Genomic DNA, 22,348 nt, shown 5'->3' on the forward strand with positions numbered 1-22,348 from the left:
ATTTTTTCCAGCCTAACTGGCTATGACACCAGACAAATTACTAAGCATTTTGTCTCCATGATTAATCAGTGAGCTTTCGTTTTTGGCACTGAGTTGTAGCATTGCTTAGAGGATAAATAAATAAATCAGATATTCCTGACAACTGTAAAATGATTAAGAAAAAAAAAAAAAAACAAACAAAAAAACCCCACACAACAAGAAGCTGAATGATCCCTTCAGCACTGTTTAATGTGAAATCAAAAGTACATGTTTTGTTTGGCTTGGACAAGTGCGCGTGTTAACACTGAATCAACATTACTGTTTCCTTCTTCCCACTGCACTTGAATCCACTGGTGGTTAGTACATGGCACTGAGAGCCTTCCTTCATCTGGATTTCGGATGGGTTAAGTTGGAGTTGCAGTTTCTATTTTGAGGTGTGGTTTTACTTTGAAATGGAGGGTATAAAAATGGATGTAGCTCTCTGTGAATTGCAGTCCTGCCTCTTGACCTGAGGGACCAGGGCTGCTTTTTTCCACTTGCCGAGCTGGTGTCATCCAGGGTCGCTCTGTTGGATTTGCTTCTGCCTATTGCCGTAAAGCCACATTGCTAACACATTGCAAGGGCAAAATCTGGTCTCCTTTAGAATCTGGTCCGTGTTCTTGTTGCTGATGGTGTCACACAACGCAGCTGTGTAAAAACTGGTTGCCCAGAGGCTTTTCCTCATAGTCATGCAGCATCAGGCAGGTCTCTGTTTGCTCCCCCAGCCTGGGAGCAGCTGCAGGTCCAGCAGCTGGAACATCTTCACGTGCTCTGAGCAGTTTTGGCCTGAGATCTCTGGGAGGAAAACAAAAGCAATGTTGCATATCTCCCAGCTACATTTCTCTTATGTTTTGGAACACAGGGTACAAACCCTGTGCTTGTGACCCTGCCTGTCAAGTATACAACCTCTCTTAACTTCAGTTAAAATTAAGCCAAGACTTCAGAGGAGAAATTTTGTTCCAACTCGTGCAAAATGTCCTTTTTTGTGGTATTAGGTCTGTTAGGTATAGAAATACTAAACATATAAAAATGTGCCTACATACATTTTTCTCTGAGGCTTTCTAGCCATTTGGGCTATGGGTGACCATGGATACACACACTCGCTCAGTTCAGTTGGCCCCAGAGGAATCGTGAACATTTTGGCTATTACACAAATTATAATTCCTGCAGACTTATTCAAGAGAACACATTTTTGTGTGTATGCATACAGTGGGGAGAGATGCAAGGAGACTCTTATGGGATTCCTGTAAAGCAAAACGCATTGGGCTCCCTTAGCCAAGCCCCAGTTTAAAGAGGTACAGCTCTGCTGAATTAAATATGTGGTTGTCCCATGTTAGCGGTCAGAGTTTTGTATCTCAAATATCGTGTGCCAGCAGTCAGCTGAAGCGTTTCTCTTATCTCCATTTCCATACATTTATACCTGAAGGCATGTGTTTGTCTGAAACTGTTCTGTCTGCCCGATGACACAGCAGTGCAAACATTGCTGTGGGTTGGTAAGTAGGGATATTCTCTGCATGCTTTGTGTTCTCAAGGTTTGCCTGTTTCCTAACCCTTGTGTTCTTTTCCTTTCTTTCAGGGTTTTGAGGACCCCAAGGACAAGTAAGCAAATTTTCTTCTGTCGTACGCTGTTATGTTTGTGGGTTTTGTGGTGTTGGTTGTTTTATTCTTCTCATATTAAAAAAGGACAAAAATTAGTGCCCGGCAGCCAAGAACAGTGCCTGGACCCCCCAGTGACTTCTCTTATAGGGACAGCCAGTCTGAGCAGAGGGGGTTGAATGATGTGCAGTCAGAGCTGCCACTGTCTCAAAACATTTATTAATTTATCTGGGCCTAACTGGCATTTGGGATTAAAACATTTTGCTTCTCTTTCCCACCCCACCCAGTGTTATTCAGTATTTGCTGTTTTGACAATACCTCAAGAACAAAATCACCATGAAAAGAGTGTTTAGCAGTGTTGAACATTTCCAGTAAGAATAAATTATGTATGTCTAAATGACATGTATTGTTCCTGAGTGCTTCTTATATATATATATATTCTTATATATATATATACTTCAAATTATTACATAGTACTAATTTCTTCATGCAAAAATAAACTCAGAAATGACAGCTCCTTTTAAAAGGTGAATTCATAATTTCATGCTGTAAAATGCAAGCACGTAGGAGCAGCATTTTGATCTGTTTCATATCTAACTATTTTTTTTAATGGCGAAAATGATGATAAAGCATGAGTGGTATTTTGTGGTAAAAAAATCTCTTTTTACAGTCCCTTTCTTACTTCCACAGCTGGACATTACTAAAAAATTTCTTGTAGTGAAGGTGTCTATAATTATTCCTTATTCAGTATCACTGAATGGCATTAATTGTAAGCTTTCTCAGGGCGAGGCAAGTGGCAGTAGATGAGACTGATGCCTAAAACGTGTTGCTATTGCTCTTGATCACATTTCTCAGGCTGCCAATAAGGACTTGGCAGATCTGTGTGTGCTGGGGCAGCTGAATGTTTCTGTGGCCCTAAATAATGTGCCTTTGGGAAAATTCATGTTATGATGGCTGAACACTGAGTGCAGCTCCCTGCAAGTAAAGGAATGTGGTAAGATTGAACATGACAATACTAGGAATCTTCTCCTCCTCTTGCCCTTCACTGAAAACTTTGTTTTAATAACATTTACTTGTGTGCACCATGAGATGTTTCGGTGGTGGTGCAAGGTGTCTGGGGAGAGTCTTGTGTCAGTGGCTGCTGTGTACTCAATTGATACTGGGTATATTTTGGAGGGAAGAGATCTAACTGATTGCAACAAAGTAATTGTGAAGAATACAGAAATTTTCAAGTATTCTTCGTGAAATAGGATCTGTTCTTATGTTTCACATAAGAGAACCAAAGTTCTCTAATGAGTCACTCAGTGAGTGAGGAATGGTACCTCCACAGGAGGGTGCGTCAAAGACCATCATGTCTCTCCTCCATCCTGCAGTTTGAAAAGGTTACTTGAGCTGCTAAGTGCTGGCAACGATTACTCTGTATTTACTAGCGCTGATTCAGTGTGCCCCTATCTTACTATACAGATTGCAGGCTTTTTGCTCTCCTACTCCACACACACACAAAAAAATCTCCTAATTGCCTTAGATTCTCTTGATCCAGCAATCTGTTTAATTCAGAGATAAAGACGTGGCTTAAAAAAAGAAAAACCACCTCTGCCGGGAAAGGTTCATGGCATTGTTTAAATCAGATGTCAAGCACTCAGTCCAGTGCTTTCACATGCAAAAGCATAGCTCGTTTCCAACAGCAAAGATGCACAATGCATCTCTTAGAACAGGACCTGATACACGCCTGAGTGCAGATGTAGTTACTGAACCTAGGCTTGAAGCATTTACAGTTACGGCATACATGTAGTTTTTGCTCTCGTACTCTTCATTTGAAGGAAGTAACTGAATAAGCAGAATGTTTTTGGATTTTCCTCAAGCCAACTGCTCTGGGTTAATTGCTAGCTTTCACATGTGCAAGCGGAGTGCAAAAGCTGCTCCCAGCTCTGTTCATGTTGTTCCTGTCCCTTGTAACAATTTTCTTTTGGCTGCATTTTGTACAGATCTCAACAGCACTTTTAAGAGGTGTTTCTGAAAGTTTCTTGGGGGCCTGAAATGACTACGTTTCCCCCACACACTATCAACATATGAATACACATTTCCACATATGAATTTGATTACTGCATGGCAGTAGCTCAGCTCTGACTAAGGAGCACTGCCTTCAGGGCCCTCCTTAGCACAAGAACATTTGCTGTTTTGATTTAGGACTTATGCAGATGTACCCAGACTTGCTGTACAGTAATGAGTAGGGTTACAATGGGGAAGAGTTCAGAGCAACCACCCCAGCAGCAGAGTATTTGCAGGTGATCACGCTTCCCTGCTGTCTGCTTGAGTGTGGCTGCCTTGCAATGAACATCCCTGCAAGGTCGCCTAAAAATGGCAGAAATGGGTCTACATAAGCTGCAACCACAGAAGCTGTAGTAGGAGAAATGCCCTCCTCAGTACAATGACCTGTTATAGAACTGGAGACAGACGTGACCAAAGCCTATAAAGATTTTTCTTCTCTCTTCGTGTCCTCCTGGATGATGCTGTTCAACAGGAGGTTGAAATGTGACTGAGTTTCACCAAGATGCTGAGCTTTTGCTCCAGTTCTGGAGGAAAATGTATTGCCTCTCTCATACGTGGTATGAAATGACTAAATGTGTGACCCACATGTGTAAATAACTCGCAGGATCTTGGAAGACATTCTGTAAACACGAACCATAATAATTTCCTTAATCGTTTTTATGAGTCCAGAAGACAGACCTGTGAGGACTGAGTGAAAAATAAGCAGCCACTTGTTGAGTGCTTTAGCAGATGGACTTCCTCCGAGGGAGCATCTAGAAGTAAATTGAATTTCCTGTCCTTCTAGGGACAAAACTTCGATATAGTTTCAAGGAGGAATAAATGACTGTCAAGAAACTAAATAACTACAGACTGAAAATAAGAAGAACTCCTTTCCTCCAACCCTACTGAATTGTTGATTGGGTGAAGCAGTAATGAGACACTGAGGCAAGATGGACAAGCTGCCATTGCCACATGGCCATGAAGGGGACACCAATGTGTCGGAGTGGCCTGGCTGGCCAGGGGCAGGAAGGGTGGCAGTGAGCCTATAGACCTGGTCTGCCTTTCTCTTGGTGAGAGGTACATGGCAGAGCAGGGGCACAGAGTGCCTCTGCAATCCTGCCATGTCCAGCAAAAAGCCTTTCCTTTGAGAAGGGACCTCTAACCCTGAGCATGGCATCACGTCCTGGTTTGTAGGCCACGCTGAGCAGCCTCTGCTCACAGCACAACCCTGCCAGTAAGCCCAGCAGCAGCCTTGAGCATCGTGCCCCTTCCTGCTGTGCAAACAAAACCCAGAACAGAAAGCACTGCAGCTTCCCATCCTGCTGGTCAGAGCCTGGGACTTTTCTCCAGTGTGCCAAAGGTGAAGGTCACTCAGCATGAGCTGGAAGCTGCATTCCTGTCGTGGGATTTGCACACAGAAATAGCTGTCCACTGGAATATACCCCCGTGCAACTTCTCTGTCCTTGGCAATCACATAAACAGGGCAGAAAAACAGTACTTTAGGATGAGCTTTTAATTTCTGCCTGTAGCTGGTTTCAAGGCAGACAGTAAAGTGGCATCAGCAAGTGACTAAACCTTAAAATCTCCTTCCACGTATTTGGAAAGCAGAATCTAATTTATCCTGGGGAGGGTTTTTTGCTGCCTTCTTCCTAGCTCAAGTGAATTACATAAATATCATGTAAGCAAGAAATTTTGTCTGCTTCTCTTACTCATAAGAACTGCATAAGGGAAGCAGTGGGGAGTCAGGCCACATTTTTTTCCCCACATTTGTTCTTGTCAACAGTTTTTTCTGTAATCACTTTTTTTCTCAATAATGAAGAATTGTTCAGGCATCATAGAATCATCAGTGTTTGAAAAGACCTCTAACATCATCTATAGTCCAACCATCTACTTGCCACCAATATTGCCCACTGAACCATGTCCTTAAGTACAACATCTATCTTTTCCTTTAACGCTCCTAGGGACAGTGACTCTTACCACTTCCCTGGGCAACCTGTTCCAATGCCAACTGCTTTTTCTGCAAAGAGATTCTTCCTAATATCCAATCTGAAATATCCAACATCATTATAGAAACAATTATTGCAAAGCAGTGAATATGGCTGGTTACATAGATCATAGATAGGACAGCAGGGAGGTTCAAGGACGAGTGGAAGGAAGCTACAGCCTATTTGTGAGGATGAAGCACAGTAAAGAGAGTCCTAAGCAAGAAAGCTCCTGATGGAGGTTGTTTAGAAAAAAAAATAGGCAAATAAATGAAATCCTTTCACTGTTGGACTGTCAGTGAGCAGTACAGCTGATGTAATTTTCCTCTCAGCTCGTAATCCATTTTCCAGCTCAAAGTTGTCATGAGACAAATGCCATTAACCTACAGTTTGTTATAGAGTGAGATGATAACACGTGGTTAAAAAGAGGCAGTTATCTTCTCTTATGTTCCTTTTTCTTTCTTTCTTTTTTTTTTTTTTTTTTTTTCTCTTTTCCCCACATTCTCAGGAATACACAGGAAAGTATGAACCCAGAAGATGAAGTGGATGAGTTTCTGGGCCGGGCCATTGATGCCAGAAGTATTGATCGATTACGCTCTGAGCATGTGCGCAAGTTTCTCTTAACATTCAGGGAGCCTGACCTGGAGAAAAAGGTAATGCCTGGCCACCCAGGGAGCCATAAGTGCTACTAAGGTTCATTAGTCTGTCTTTGGGAACCCATTTTAAGCAACAGTTAGAGTTCTCACTCACACACATTTGGGAGAGGAGAGTAGCAGTCCCAGGAGTCCTGAATAGCTGATAGCTTTCAAATATCTTTGTGCTGTGAGGCAAAGATCTTTTCAGTTTCTCTGTCTATTAAATAGAGACAAAATCTTCTCTGTGGACTGTAACATTAAGGCCAGTTAAGTCCAGTTGCTGTTAAGGGTACCACGTGAGCTACAGCTTTTAATTGCCCAAAGAAATTCCAAGTCATATTTTTCCTTATTTTTTCTCATCCAAGCACAGATCCTTGGGATACTTGAGCAGTTTCCATGTTAAGCTCACCATTTAATGGATAAAGCTTCAGAAATTAAGTTGGCACTATTTATTTCATTTTATGTAGAAATACTCTTTCAATGACGAGAATTGCAGCCTACTGTGAAAACAGACTTTTGCAGGATTTATAGCTATTTAGTGAATCTGTGTGGGATCAAGTAAAAGCACAAGCATGTAATTTACCCCCACTCCTTCTCTTCAATTTTATAGCTGAAAACTGCTAAGGAAATTAGCAGTTCACCTGTTCTGAGCACCTTTCATTTCATGGTTCAAACATTGAGACCGTTTGTATGAGAACCGTGCTTTAAGCTAAATAAAGCATCTTTGGGAATCGGATGCAGCTCCCATGTGACTGATATGTTGACAAGCAGTTGGACTGAGTGACTGTGTGAAAACCACAGCATCCTCACACTATCGTTAGAGTGAGCCAAGCTGTCTGCACAAAAAAAAATCTAAGGTTTTCTCATTAGTGACATTCATTCTTGTTGGAGGAAGCTTCCCATGGAAGAAGTTTGTGTTTGTCGATAGTGACCTGGTATCCTGTTCCCTAGTATCCCCATTTCTCTGATACCAGGACCATGCTTTGAACCCTCTCTCCATCCAGCTGTACTGATTTATTCCCTGGTCTTTGGAACATTATAAGGGTTAGAACCTTACAGCTTGCCCAGGCACCGAGGGAGTTTGTAGTGTTGGTCTTTTCCTACTGACAATTCTTTCCAAGAACCTAAACAGAAGCCAAGAAACAACTGTTGGATGAAGGCAGCAGCCAGTTTTCCCACTAATGTAGCACTGTTTGCTTTTTTTTCAGTACTCCAAGCAGGTGGATGACAGGTTTGGAGCCTATGTGGCTTGTGCCTCCCTAGTCTTCCTCTTCATCTGCTTTGTTCAGATCATTATCGTGCCACAGTGAGTATCTTATCACCCCTTTGCCTCCATTTGCTTCCCCCCCCCCCCCCAATATTTTTGCCTGCATTTCTTAGTTATTTTTTTCTTGATAAGTCAGAGCACCAAGGGGAAAAGAAAATTCTTCAGTAATTCATTCTTGACTCATGTGTGGTGCTTATTGTTTTCACTCATTTCTAGCACAATATTAAACTTCCTCACTGGCATGTGAGTCTTCCAGTTTTTCCAGCACAGTTTCTCCTGCCATTTACCTCCACCTTACAAAATTTGATTTGGCGCTTTTATAAGGCCATGGAAAACAAATATCACTAAAATGGAAGCTCACTGTGCCTATCAAGGCGTAGTGTGCATTCACAGTATGAGGCTGGTCCATCCCCTTATCTAAATGCAATAGAACAGAGAGATGAAAAACCCATCACAGCCTCACAGCTTGGAGTGCTGAGATCTCAGGGTTTGCTTCACAGGTGAGGTTTAACCTCTTGTGCATTTGTTCTTCTGGATTCAGAGCAGCTATGCAAGATGTAGGAAAGTACAGAGGGCTACACATGCCTAAGCTTTGATAGCTCACCCAGGGTTTAAGGGATGCAGTCATTTCTTTTCCCCAAGCAAGAGAGGGTCTAAAGTGGAATAAGCTCCTCTGGGCTGTGGCACACAAAGCTTTTGAACCACTGCAGTGTGCTTCTGCATCTGAAAGGAGCAGTGTAACTCTCTGGATCTTTTCCAGCAGTGAGCTCTGCAGACGTGGTATTTCTTCTCAAAGAGTTCATGAAAAAATCCCTTGAAATTAAAACATGATGGTATTTCCTCTGCTCTCATTTAGTAACAATAATATATCATTCACTGAACACTGCTGTGTTGGAAATAAATTTGGAGTTAGTCATTTTTAATCTGAAGAACAAGATCTCAGAAGCTCTCACAATGCTCCAAATTCATCTTCATTACAAGACAAAAATGTTTAATAGAGAGTTCCAGTGCTATTGTTTGTCATTACCACTGCATCTACGTCTGTTCACACTGCACTTCTTTTCAGAGTGGAGACTGGTTTGTACCATTCAGAGGAGATGCTTGGAAGGTCATAGATAGAGCTCGTGATCTGTTGTTTGAGGTCATTCACTCTCTCAGGCAAGAGGACGTTCATTTCTGCTCACAGAAGTATCAGATCAGCGAAATAACATCTGTGCAAATGCATTGTGTAAACAGTCAGATCCGCTTTGGGAAACTAGAAGTTCAAAACTGAAATCAGATGGATCTGAGCAATTACCACACCATAGCTAATGGCCAAAATATTCTTAGAGAGCTTGGCCTCGCTTACTAATGGCTGACACTTTGGATCTGCTGGCTGGGTATTACCCCTTTGAGCTCTCACATGCAGAGGCTCTCTATGAGGCTTTGTGGTTCTCATCAAACTCCCTAAGCAGCCACTAAGCTTTCTCCTTAAAACCCAGTTTAACACTGAGATGACAACTTGACACTTTCTGATCTGCATCAACCATATGGCTGACTCTTTTGCATTACAGGAGCCAATCCCTTATGTCAGTGTGGTATAAATGTCACACTGCTCCATCCCCTTCCACGTGGCCTGGAGGGGGGTGGTTAGTGTTTTTGGTATGTTTTTAAGCATCCTTAAGTAGCCTGATAACTTGATTGGAATTAAAATAAGAGTTTGTGGTTTAACTGCAGATCAGATATACTTTCCCACAACTTTTGGGTTGTTTTTCCTGATATTTCACTTGCATACCTTTGCTCTTCTGTTGAAGGTAACAGTTAAGTGACAACCGAAACCACAGTTGTGTATATGACACCATCAGAGCTTCATCAAAGGCACAGTGTGGAATTTGAGTCTGACACTAGAGACAAAATGGCAGTGGTGACTTGTGATGATAAAGGGGAATCGCTTTAATGAATTTCACAAAGACTCAAACAGTGACTTAGCAAGTACAATTATCCTAATAGTCATGAGAGAACACAGAGACCAGCTGGCTTTGGTGTGGTTAGCCTTAATGTCACGTTGCAAGAGTACTTCCTTTAAATTATGAACAAGACAAACTCCTGGGAGGGGGCCTGTCCTTTCATACTGAGACCAATCAGTACAAAATTGCTGTTGAATATCTCCATGATCAAAACACATCAAAAATGCATAGTACAAAGTTGGCCCTGAGGTCCTATTTGTACTTCAAAGTTGAGAGGAACAGAGAAAGCGGAGGAACATCTCAGGCTGACCAGGCTAAAGCTCTTACCCCCATCCTTGTGCCATGGTTGCTCCCATTCCATTACACAGGACGGAGCTCAGACGTGGCAGGGCTGTCCCCACTGAGCTTTTCCCTTGTGCATTCCCTCAGTAAAGCACCAGGCTTCCTAGGTCTACCTGGGGCACAGATAAGAAGGTTTCATCAGCTTAACATGAAGTGCGCCTTCCCTGTGGATTTCACATGCACTCAGCTGCACTGCAGTGCACAGCACGCTTTCCTTCCTGGGGTCTCCAGCCCGCAACCAGCAGGGCTGACCCTCTGTAACAAAGTGTTCCATCACCTCCTCAAAAACAGGAGATACTTCTCAGTCCCTCTGCTGTCACCTCGGCAGGAAAGAGATTGCTGTAGAAGATGCAGCATTCTCTGCTCTGCAGCCTGTGTGAGTAATTCAAATAGGGCAGCCTATCTGTTGGTATTCAAGGCACCTTGCATCTCCTACTGCTATCCTAATTGGAAAGCCTGTGAGGTGTGTCATAGCTTGTACAGATGTCTTAGTCTAGAGATTAGAGCTGTAGCTTTCTATATGTTGTGCATTAAAAATAAGTCTCCTTGCTTTCAGCTCTACGTTTATGCTGGGTTTTTACCTGACCTGTTTCCTGATCTTGACCACGGTGGTGTTTGTTTCCATCATTTACTCCTGTGTAAAGGTAAGCAGAGTGTTCTCTTTGTAGAGTCCTTTGCTGAAGCTAACTGGATCAGTAACTTGTTTCTTCGACTAACAGAGCATGTTTTGTTAGCCATCCTGTCCGCACTGTGTGATAGAGGTTACAGAAAAGGCTTTGATAAGACAGAACGAACAGCAAACAGATGTTAGGGTTGGCATCTCTTTAGCTCAGCAAGCACTAATCACTCTGTGGATCTGCATGTCTATTAAGTCCCCACTCTCTCTGCAGGCACTCTCATATTGATATAAGAAGAACACATTTCCCAATGTGGAACAAAACACTGATCACTCGTTTCTTCCCTGCAAACTTCCTGCAGAGCAGCCTGTGCACCGTCCCCTGCTGCATATGCATGTTTGGGTAGGCAGATAATCAGAAGCGAAATATCATCAAGGAAAAATGTCCTGGGGGGAAGCAAAAGCCATAAACATATATAACTTTATCGGCCCTCAGATGAGTATACAGAGCTCTTTCTTGCAACTGTTTCTGATAAGCAGAGAAATGTGAAATCTGAAGTCATACTAATTATTCTTGATGTTTTATGGTAAAATAGCAGTCAGTGTTTTGGAAGGGTGATAGGCTCTTCTTTTTCACTCACAGGTATTTGTATTAAAATGTTGATGATAGGTGGCTTTATACGCTATTTTGGGGGTCTTTCTATTCTAGCAGGGTCTGAATGTGGATTCAGATTCAGGCAGCTCAATCCAGGCTGAGCTTTGTTACTCAGAACTTAGCAGAAAATAGCTCAGGAGCATTAATTTTTCTGCAGAAGACAGTTAGGTAATGGATTATGTCATGCAGATGATTTACCTCCCTGTAGTTATCTTCTCTGTGCCATTTCCAACAGCTGAAGGTGGGAGCTCGACAGACTCGCACCTTTCACCTCTGTTTGGTTTTTGAAAGCTAGATCTGGAGAATCAAGCTTTGCCTCTTGTTTAATAAGAGTTTATAAACTGTTCTCAATGAAAGCCTTAGATTAAATTTGAGTTTAACAACTCATGGGGCTTCCCTTGGGCTCATGAGATTTCTAAAGGGAGTCACATGCAGCATCTTATTGGTCCTGCTTGTTCACCAGCAATTAGTTGTGATGTAACAGTGTTAATGGGACGATTTGTGTCCCTCAAGCTGAGAGGTGGTACACTCAGAACTCTAAAGGAGTCAAGCTCCATTGACTTGCTACCAGATGGATTTCAAAGCACATGGGGTCGTTTGTCACCCACTGGCTTTTCAAGATTCCATGGATGGATGGCAACACTCACTTCTTCTGACAGATTTAAAGGTTTTGGTTTTAATTTGGGGACTTTTTGATTTCTTCATTATTACTGATCTGAATTAATGATAAATTTAAAAGGCACGTGGCATTCTTCAGTCCCTGTGACCCATAGAGGATGTTCAGTCTTGCTTTCTTTGCCTTGACTTCCCAAGCTTCTGTAAATGAGGTCTGTTTATTGGTGCCTGCAACTGGCTTTAGGCTGCCTTCGGGACATCATAGTGAATTCAGACTAACATCAGAATTTAATGGGATTTTATGAGGTATTTCCAAACGTGTGTTTTCAGCATTCTGCCCCAGACCCACAGGGTAATTACGTGTAACATTCATTGTGACCGTTGTATTACATGTACAGATTGCAAATACTGAAAACACAGAGCCTTCTGGCTCCAGTAGCTTTTTGATTACTCCTTTTTATTGCCTCAGCTCACAACATCTGATTATGAGATGACTTGTTTAGGAACAGGTACTTCCTGCTGTGGTTGGCTTGTCAGCTACCTGTCTGATGCTTCTGTCATTAAAGATGTTGGTGTTTCGAGACAGAATTTTTTAGTCAACATATTTAGCAGCACTTGGTTAAGGGGTACTACTTTATTGTATTACTTTATTACAGTTCTGCATGTTGCTCCAAGCCTTTTTACCAATGTGCAGAAGTGAGGAAGGCACTATTAGAGACCCTTTGGAGGAAATTTTAAGACACAGAGATGTCAACATTATTTGTTTTGTTTCACACTCAGATGTGGGATAGGAAAGCATGTATTTTACATACCAGTGGTTAATTCCACACTAAGTTGGAAAGCAGGTGTTCACCCCAGGATACCAGTGTAAGCATAACTTCTGCCTGTTTGCTGTACTGTTACATGATATGTGCAGCTCTTTTCCTTCATTCCCTATTTTGGCCTCTCCATCTCTGGCTTTGACAGTGGCCAGCAGGCTCTTTAAGGACAACTTGATCATGTTTTATTTTCTTTTGCTGTCATTATTATCTTCTACTATAAAATTCTCTATGGACTATGAGTTGATCCTGGACCTGCCAATGCAGCCAGTTTGGCTTTCCAAGTTCCTTCAGCTGCAATAAACAAGAGAGTTCTAGTTCTTCACTTTGATACTCCGTGAAGACTTGGCCACCGTGAGATGGTGTTCCTTCCCAATAGAGCCTAAGGTCATGGGAACCATGGTCCTTTCACAAATACTCCGCTGTCAGACATCTGTTTTGCTACTAACTTACCAACTCTATGTTTCTTCTTAAAATCCTTAACTCCTGGTATCCAAACTGCTGCATGAAATTTAACTTGCACGTTGCTGGGAGCACGTATGGCAAAAAGTTCAAGTTAGCCCTTACTCTCAAGAAAGAGGATTCAGAGACAGGGCCTTGGATAGGCACAGTTTGCCCTCTTGTTTCTCTCCCCCCCTGAAACTGGGCTAGGAGCTCTTTTTTATTTCATTTTTTTCTCTCTCGGGCAAAGGAAGAAGCACCTCTGAAAACTGTTCTTTTTTATAGACTAATAAATCTCAGTGTAATAAGTTACATAAATGGACTTGCAACATCAAGTTGCCTGGAGATATTGTCTTTTACTCCGGAATCATCGTAATGTACTTCAAAATGTCTCAAAGGCTTTTATTACAAATTGAAAACTCGGAACTTAAAGACTTCCTATTTCTTTGTCATCTCACAACACAGCAGCAATTATCTAAGTGGTTTTCTGTGTCCACAATGTATCTTAAGAAGATAGAGAGGAGAAATATTACCTTCCTGCCTGCGATCGGCTGTTATTGCAAAGTACAGTTTTTATTCATTGTATTTTATTTTATCTTATTTTTGTCATGCAAATTAATGGATGGCATGGATTGTTTTCAATACAGCACTAGCACTTATTGCTTTTTTCCATTAGGATTTTCACCTGGACCTCAGTGCCCTACTTTCCCCTTCTGTATTCACATTCACAGTGGGCTTGGCGGTGATGGGGTGACAGTTGGTCTGGATGATCTTAGTGATCTTTTCCAACCTTAAGGATTCTATGATTTGGTTCCTCTATGCTTTCGGAGACACTCAAGGGAGCTTACATCTTCCAGCAGTGCTTACTCATTTCTGTGCAGAATGAACTGGAATTGACTTTATCCCACTGGGGTTGTTTTTCTTCACACAGGTATTTTAAGAGAATTAACAAGCAGCCTCAAGCTTGTGTGGCAACCCAAGTGTGAATCCAGGCTGCTCAAATCACAGAGTGAGATCCGTCAGCCCAGTTTCTCAGGAGATGCATGTACACTCTTGGAGGTGCCGTTGCATTAGGCCCTCTCATGTTCTGTCCTTTGTTCAGGCTCAATTTGAGGTATTATAAGAGGATCAGAGGGTTCTGGACAGTACGAACCAGTGGGCTAACTACCAACTACCAACAATGAACAGATTTTCACTGTAACATCTTGATTGTTCTGCTTCTCTTACAAGGGACTTAATTTTGTTGTAGCTATCCACTTTTCTTTCTTTTTTGCTCTTTCTGGGAGTTGTTATACCCCTGACTTGTGGTTACTTTTACAGAAGGAACATTGCTAGAGCAGAGCTGACCTGCCAGAGCTGGGACAGGGCCCCCATTTCTCCCACAGAGGTCTTCAAGTATGACTGGTCGCTGTGACTGCCTCTGTAAAATGAGAGGTTACACATGTGCAGAGTGTTCCTGAAGGCTGTTCCTAAGGCAGAGGCCGCTCAGATGTGAGGCACAGCTGTGCTGCTGTGCTCTGCATTGCAATCCTAACCTCCTATGGCTTCTGGCATTTGTTGCCTCCTCAGGACTTTTTCCAGCTGCACTTGTTTACTGACCTAAGATCTTCCCTATTTTTCAAAGGAGAACCAAGATTAATACAAAAAAAGAAACCAAAAACAAAACCAAGCATGCTTTCATTAGACTTTAAGTGTCTTTCACTGATAGCTTTGCTTGATATCTCAGGCTTGGTTCAGAGTCAGGCATTTTTGGGGATCACTGGCAGCAGAGGCTTGAGCCGAGATTCACAGCAAAGCACTGCCAAGCTTTACTTAATGCCTGATTTGCCAAAGATTACAGAGAGAGACCACCTGAGCCCAGGGATTGTATGAGCTTTCCATGGATCTCATTCTCATCCAGTGGAAATTGGGCAGTACACCCAAGCAGACAATGGCCCTCTCCTACCTCATGGAGGAAGCTGTCACCGTGTCGGCCTCTCTTTTCTTCCTGTGAAAGTCACCAACAAATCAGCATCAGCTGCTTTGTAATTACGCTGTAGGGTCTCTGTGTGGGAAGCTATGCACTGACAAATCGTTGCATCTCTAAAGATGTAAGAGTGAAGGATAAAAGGGAAAAGCAGGACTTTTAATAGAAACATTAGTCATAGTTAAATTGCAGTGCCATGTTGCTGTGCCGCGAGCTTCTTTGTGTCTCTAAAAATACCTTCTGGTGGCTTGGTTATTCATGCAGCGTGTGGGTATGGGGAGCTGCACTATGGAAAACTTTGGCAGTCCTCAGCAGAGTCCCTGGAGCAGCAGCCCGGAGGGGACAAGCACTGCAGGGCTGGTGCTCCCCAGTCACAGCGTGATGGAGGATCTGCTGCGCCCATCTCTTGCTGCTCCAGCTCTGAGCATGCTCTGGGTTAGTGGTGCTGAGTAAAGATAGTGGGAAGAGAAAGGGGTTGTTTCAGTGTCTCCTGGACTTCTCTGGTCTTGCACTGATGCAGTGCGAGGAGGTCTGGCTGATGCTGAGGTGTGACCCCTGCAGCACAGCACAGCACAGCACTCCTTGTTAGGTTTTAACACAGACTGCTTCTTCCTAGGATGCAATGCAGCACCTGGAAACCAAGAGTGCTGCAGGTGCGTGGTTAAAAGGCAATTAGAAGGACTCTTCAAGCTTTGATAACAGCAATCTCTGGGATGGGCTGTTAGGGAAGTGCAGGGATTGCCCTTAGCAGAGGTTATTTTTAGCTCCTTCTCCATGCTGCACACAAGCCGAGGCCAGCTGGTTTCTGCAGCCAGGGTGGAACAGAGCACAGGGCTGGCCAGGGCTTTTTAGCTGCGCTGCTGAAATGGCACCGCAAAGTGCTGCAGCATTACTTCTTGCTCAAAGGGATGTAACACTTTTCTTCTTCTTTTTCCCATTTCTGCTTTTTTAAAAGCTCCAGCTCCTTGTTATTTCAATTACAGGTGACTTGTGGTTTGCTTCTCCCAGGATGAGAGCAACCCTGTGAACAGTGCTATCACAGCTCACAAACTGAGAGCAGGCAGAACATTCCCCATTGGGAAGGAATAAGCAAATTCCATCACGAGACCGTCATGTTCCTGCCTGCCTTTGTCCCAGAGCTGCCATCCCATCAGCCGCTCTCTGACCCCTGTGCAGCATCCCCACAGACACCGCGCTGAAGGATGTGGGCAGCTCAAATGCAAGTTGCAATTTGTAAAATAAGCAATGATTTCATATGTTTATTTAGTCTTCTTTTTTTCTCTCTTTTTCTCCCACATCCAGCTTTTCCCAGCACCACTCCAGACTCTTTCTAAGAAGATTGTACAGTCCAGGACCAATAGTACCTTAGTCGGAGTCTTTGCCATTATCCTGGTTTTTCTCTCTGCCTTTGTCAACATGGTATGTGCATCAATTCCCTCAGCCCACTCAGTTCTTCATGGTGTTCTTATTGGCGCACTGCAGCACCGTGACCCTTACAGCCACTGGCTTTAATGTAATCCTGCTTAATGCTCGCAGCATCTGAGGTCAGCCCCCTTTTGCTTTTCAGGCACGGAGAGGAAACGGGAGGCAGAGCGCTGCACACCGATAGCCTGTTGTGTGCTTAGCACTCAGTTGTGCCCGTGTTCTTTCCTGGTTCTGTAAAAGCTTTTGCTATGAGTCCACACAGGCTGACACGTATCCCAGCAAGAAGGGCCAGCACGAGGCCCATGTGTCATTTAACTCCCACAGCAGTGAGTGGGACTGAAGTGGCGCGTGGGCTTCGCTCTGGCCGTCTGCACAGTGCCAAGTCTTGCTCCAAGCGTAGTAATCGCTTACCAGGGGCCGTAACGACTTTGCTTTAAGTTGCACTGTTGGGACCAGGCTGGTTTTGCATCGTATGCAACCAACTTTGCTGATTTCAGGCTCGGAGGGAGACTGGCTGTTCTCTAGGACCCTGCAGGTGCCTGGTTTTTCACTTGTACAAATGACTTAAAGGCTTCATGTATTTAGAGGAACCACTTTAATGTTCTATCCCCTACACACATCCACTTCCATTTTTAAGAAAGGGAGAAAACTAGAGGTGGCCATGGGACTCAGGAGTAGCTCCAAAGACTTCCTATGACTCTGCTTTCTGTTACAGCCTCAACTGAGGCAGTGCTTACTGGTATACACAGTAAAACACAGCCTGGTGATTTAATTTTGTGCACTGCTTAATTCCTTTGCTGGAGCCATTTGCAAGGGCTTCTTTAATTGTTACAAACCGTTTGCTTTTATCTTCCTTGTCTGTGCCTTTTGCTTTAATACCATCTTTTTCTTCAGTTCATGTGCAGCACAGTGGATCTTGCCAGCTGCATGGCTGCAGAATACAACATCACCCCTGACCAGGTGGACATATGCCTTATCAGCAACCTGACTTCCAACTACAGCCTGGGCACATTGCAGGGATTCTGTGACAGTCCTTTGCCCAACTGCAACTTTCCAGAGGTACAGCTTGAAATGAATGGGCTGCATTTGTTTGATCTGAGAAGGGGGAGTAAAAGTGTGCGATAAATCTCAATGATTCAGAGGGAGGGAGGTTGCTCCTGGGTGATTTTATAGGACCAACACAAACTTGGGCGTCTGAAGTTGTTGTTGTGAGTCCATATTCATGTTTAAGTTCCCTCAGGGCTGAAGCTGGGAAGCTTTTATGATTGTTTCTAATGACAAAAAGCAAATACCTTTTCCACTGTGGTAGAATACTTTTCCAGGAAAACCACCTTTTTGCTTAGCTAGTCAAGATCTTTCTATGAGTTCTATGTCACAACCCTAAGGATTTGGGTTTTTATGTCACGGTCATCTGGGTTTTTGGGGATCTCTCAGATTTATGGCTGATTTATAACCATACAGACATCCAAGATGCTACTGATATCCCTGATTTCCTACTGAACTGGTTTCCATTTAACCCAATGGAAATACTGTCACAGTCTGATTTGGTGAGGTTTTTCACACTACCATGACATCAACTTTCAGCCCCACAAAGACCCCTGGTGTGTCCCAGAAGCAAAATCTGGCACAGTGGAGAACTGGAAACAGGCAGTGAGGAGCTCAGGACAGGGGTGTTTCTAAGCAGTGGGGAGCAGCCACTGTGCATGCAGAGGATGCTGGCACCACCTGGAGCCTCTGCTGTTTGGTGGGCTAAGGAGGGGGGAGACCCTCCCATGTGCTCTGCAGGGTAGATGTTGGATCTGGTGCCGCTGTTGCCTGTAGCTCCCAGTGTCCCTTCAGGATGTGGTGGGATCCTGCCCCTCAGCCATGAGGAACATCCATGAATTTTCTAGAAGCTGAGGAGGCAAATAACAAGCCGTTAAGTGATTTTCTTCAATTGAAATTATCAGCAATGAACTATTAATAAGTGAGCTCAGGACATCAGCATCTTTATTCTTCAAGTAAGGCTTGCTTTTAACCTTTTTCAAAAGGATGGATTGTCTCAGACCTCTGATACAGTCTGGTACACTCTGTCTGCACAGATTAGAAGCTTAAAGCCTCACAGATTTGATACGTGGAAGGTGATGAGATGGATAACATGCCTCCACTGAGCTCATTTGAAAGCACTGGCATGCTATAAACATTCAGCTGTCAGAATGGCAGAAGTTTGTACCTGGTGACTGCTAAGGCAGAGCATTGCAGAGGGCTCTGCTCCCACACAGCTGGTAGAATAAATGGTCCCAGTGTTGGTAGGAGCCTGTATCCTGCCAGTGGGCTCAGTGTGTCACATCAGTAGGGTAATACCTTGTAATTGGCCTCAAGTGGATGTGTTCAAGATGCGTAAGGTGTGAATTGCTAATACCCTTGGTTTTGTGTAATGTGCAAAGACCTGACTTCAAGGCCAGGTTTCTAGTATAAAACAGGAAATATTTCAGCATAACTTGTTGATGCTTTCTGCTAATTTAACAACCATGTCCAGGGGGATCTTGCACTGAAGCTTTAGGGTCTCCAGCTGTGAGCCTTGTGCCTCTGGAGGGTAAAACAAATAATGTCCAAAGCAGAACAACGTATTTGTCCTCAGTTCAGATTTAACATTGAAATCCCCTGCAGTGTTGGGGGCTCCCACAAGCAGAACCCAGTTTACATGTTCATTCAGCTCAACCACGTGACTCCCAATCCCTTTCTTATCCCTCTGTTCGGTTTCCTTTGTTTTCAAATTTGATTTATCCTGCTGACATTCATTTCTCTTCTGTTTTTTTCCCCCCTTTTTGTCTTTATACAGTACTTTACCTACAGTGTCTTATTGAGTCTCCTGGCCTGCTCTGTGTTCCTTCAGATCAGCTGTATTGGAAAACTGATCCTTATGTTAATCATTGAATTTATCTATGTTCTCATTGTGGAAGTGCCAGGGGTGAACCTTTTTGACAATGCAGATCTCCTGGTTACAGCTAACACCTAGTAAGTGCCTTTCACTTCTGAAATCTTCACCTCATTTCTTTCAGCCAGTGATTTCAGTGTAGCACTGGACAGGAGTGCCAAGGCCATGGTGCAAGCATGGGAAGTGCATGGTAGCAGGGCAGGCATGGCTGTGAATTGAATTAAAGGCAATCCAGCTCTTCAAAGCTGGGGATCTCAGTTCCCTTTAAGAACTCTTAAATCTGGGATTTGACTAATGAACTTCCTATTAATAACAAAACATAACTGCAGTCAGAGTGGATCTGTTATTTTTCTTGCAGAAACGGGGAGCTGCAGTTAGTCATTCTCACTTCTTCTGATAATATACTCTCAATATAGAAATGGCTTTTCTCAAAATGAAAAACATCTCCAGCAAATTTGAGGTGGATCAGGGATGTGATAATGAACCACTGCGATATTTAGACATCTGGCGTGTCACAGCCAGGCTGGAGTGGCATCATGTGGTGTTTGACATTTGGCTGCTGTTGGACATGTGTTCGCATCACCTTGGTCTCACCACGACCTCCAGCTGAGGGACATGGTCTGGTTGGGAGTAGCCAGGTGCTTTTTTGCTACAGAAGGTAGATTGTCGTCCCCAGGTCACATATTAATCATGGTTCCAATCTCCATCTAGTGACAGGGTTGTCCCTCTCCTGAAGGTCATGTCAGGGAGGTAATTGAGGCACAGTCATAAACTCATCCCCTTCCACAGCTTTGGGGTTGTGTTGTTTTGTTAACGACTTGTTTTGATTACTTCCCCTTGTGGGCAACAGTTGTGCTTGAGTGTGGGTAGAACATGAAGTCATGACTTAAATCACAGCAAAGGATATTTGGATAGGCACTGAGAAGCTCTTTAATGGTAAAGATCTGGTAAGGACTAAGATAACCAAAGAGGGAAAGTTTCCAGTGATGGTGGTTTAAAGGGCAGCTTAGGTAAATTATCAGTCAAGGATTTCAGCTGTGGTTGCTTCAGTCTTAGGACATGAGGGTGATGGAGAATACGCCTGTGGACCTATGTTGTTTTGTACGTTAAGAAGCAGCTTGTGTAATTGCTCAAATTTCTTATTATTCATTAAACCCCACAAGCTGGATGTGCCTGGTTACCGCACAAATACCTTCTGTGTTTTACCATTCCTGTGCTGCCCTTAATAATTAACAGAGGTGTGACTTTTACATCCATTGGCAGGAATCCCTTAAATTGCTTTGTTAATTCAAACAAATAAAATCATGTAGGAAACCCCCTGGAGCTTTCTGTGAGGGTACGGCAGGACGAGGTTTCCCCTCACCCCTTTTTGCAGGTGATGTGTAGTCCAGCAGTGGAAGCTATTTCACATTTTCTAACAGAATTAGAGAAACGAAAGCTTTTTCTATCCCAAATATCATTTAATTCTTGTAAGTCGAGCACTAAGTGAGATTAGAGCACTTAGAACTATAATGGGCGTCATTCCACAATCAGAAATGGCAGTAATAAAGTGGAGAAGGTTAACAGGTTTTCCCAGAGATAACTTTGTGCGGTGCTGTATTACCTCTCATTAAATTGCATTTGTTTTGTGCTAAGAGCCCCAAGCACAGCTATGCAGTGCCCCAAAGCCTGGCCGTCCCTTTGTGCATCCGGGAGTGGGAGCTCAGCGTGTGACGTGTGGTTCAGATGGACCTTATTGTCCAGCTGATAGTGAAAAAAAAAGGCAAGCATGACCTAATGCTACTTTAATTGGCTGCCAGTTGTAGCTCCATAATTACTGTCTGCTCTGCAGCTGTTGTCGGGCCATGACTAATTAGAAGTGATGCAGATGTCGCTTCACACTTCTGTGTACAACCAACCAGCGTGCAAGCAACTGAAAGGCTGACTGTAGCATGTTGGGATTTGCTCGTCCTGACTGCAGTGCCACACCAGCACAGTGACACATGAAGTACAACAGGATTCACAGAGCTACTATTTATTGTCTTAGCTTTTCATTATGCTGGAGATGAAATTAATGCGTTGGATTTAAAGATGCAGTGGGCCAATGTGAGCTCGTTTGCTGCATTCCACAGTCTGCGTTACTGCTGAGGATTTTAGAGCAAGCTTAACACCCACAGTGAGCTGCAGGCCCAGCACAGAGGGTCAGATCTGCCACAGCCTGGTCATAAGACTGAGAGATAATGAGAGCAGGCAGTCAGCCCTGAGCAGGCAGTGATGTAGGGGAGCTGAGGAACCATACTATGTGCAGCAGGCAGCTCCAACTGCATCCATCCTGCAGTGTAGGAGCTGGCCCAAGGCTGGGTCCCCAGCTGGACATGACCTGGGCTTCATTGTGTGGTCAGTGCTGGAGCCGGCCAAGGGAAAATATCTGTGCAAGGCAGCACGGGTTGCAGAATCCGTGTCAGAAGGAATGGCATGCTCAGAGCTGCAGCAAATAGCTCTAACAAACAAGGTTAGAGAGTAGCTGTGCTTTTCGTTTTTAATGTTATGCCCCATTTGGCTCCCTCGGTGTTTTCAGTTCTGATCATTCCCAGCTCTGACTGTGCAGCGTGATGAGCGAGCTGCACACTGACACACCTGGACAAATGTGAGATGCTCAGCTAAAGCTGGATCCCACTAGCAGCCTGCCAGACTCTTAAGTGCATCAACGTCCCTACAGTCAGGACGAGCAAATCCAGTGCTTCCTTGCTTTCTATATAAACAGTGTTTTAAAAGATACATATCCTGGTTCTCAGCCACCTAATACTCCACCCACACTTAAGAAACCAGCAGCATTAAGCAAGCAATCAGTCAGGAACTCAGCCAGCTGCTACCTACCAGAAAGCTCTTTTCCATCCTTTGGTTGCAAGAAAAGCTCGCCCTCCATCTTCAGCAGCTCTGCTTCACAGGAGCCCTTTGCACGCCACATGCAGTGAGCAGTAGCAGCGACCTGCATCGGGCTTTTCTTGGTGCAGTACATGGAGCTGAGCACAGCACAGGAGATGAGCACCTTGCAGAAGTGAGTAGCGATAGGGGTAAAGGGGCTCGGCATGTCCCTGTGTT

General features: G+C 43.8%; 1 protein-coding gene across 1 annotated transcript in view; it reads left to right on the forward strand.

The window, feature by feature from the left end:
* ADCY5 (adenylate cyclase 5) overlaps positions 1–22,348 on the forward strand; it is a 187,065-nt gene that overhangs the window by 157,433 nt on the left and 7,284 nt on the right. The window contains 7 exon segments of the mRNA XM_015868778.2: positions 1,595–1,617; positions 6,133–6,277; positions 7,468–7,565; positions 10,371–10,458; positions 16,228–16,344; positions 17,245–17,409; positions 19,172–19,347. Coding sequence (XP_015724264.1) covers positions 1,595–1,617; positions 6,133–6,277; positions 7,468–7,565; positions 10,371–10,458; positions 16,228–16,344; positions 17,245–17,409; positions 19,172–19,347 — 812 coding nt within the window.

The sequence above is a fragment of the Coturnix japonica genome, chromosome 7, assembly GCF_001577835.2.
Source record: "Coturnix japonica isolate 7356 chromosome 7, Coturnix japonica 2.1, whole genome shotgun sequence".
NCBI lineage: Eukaryota > Metazoa > Chordata > Aves > Galliformes > Phasianidae > Coturnix > Coturnix japonica.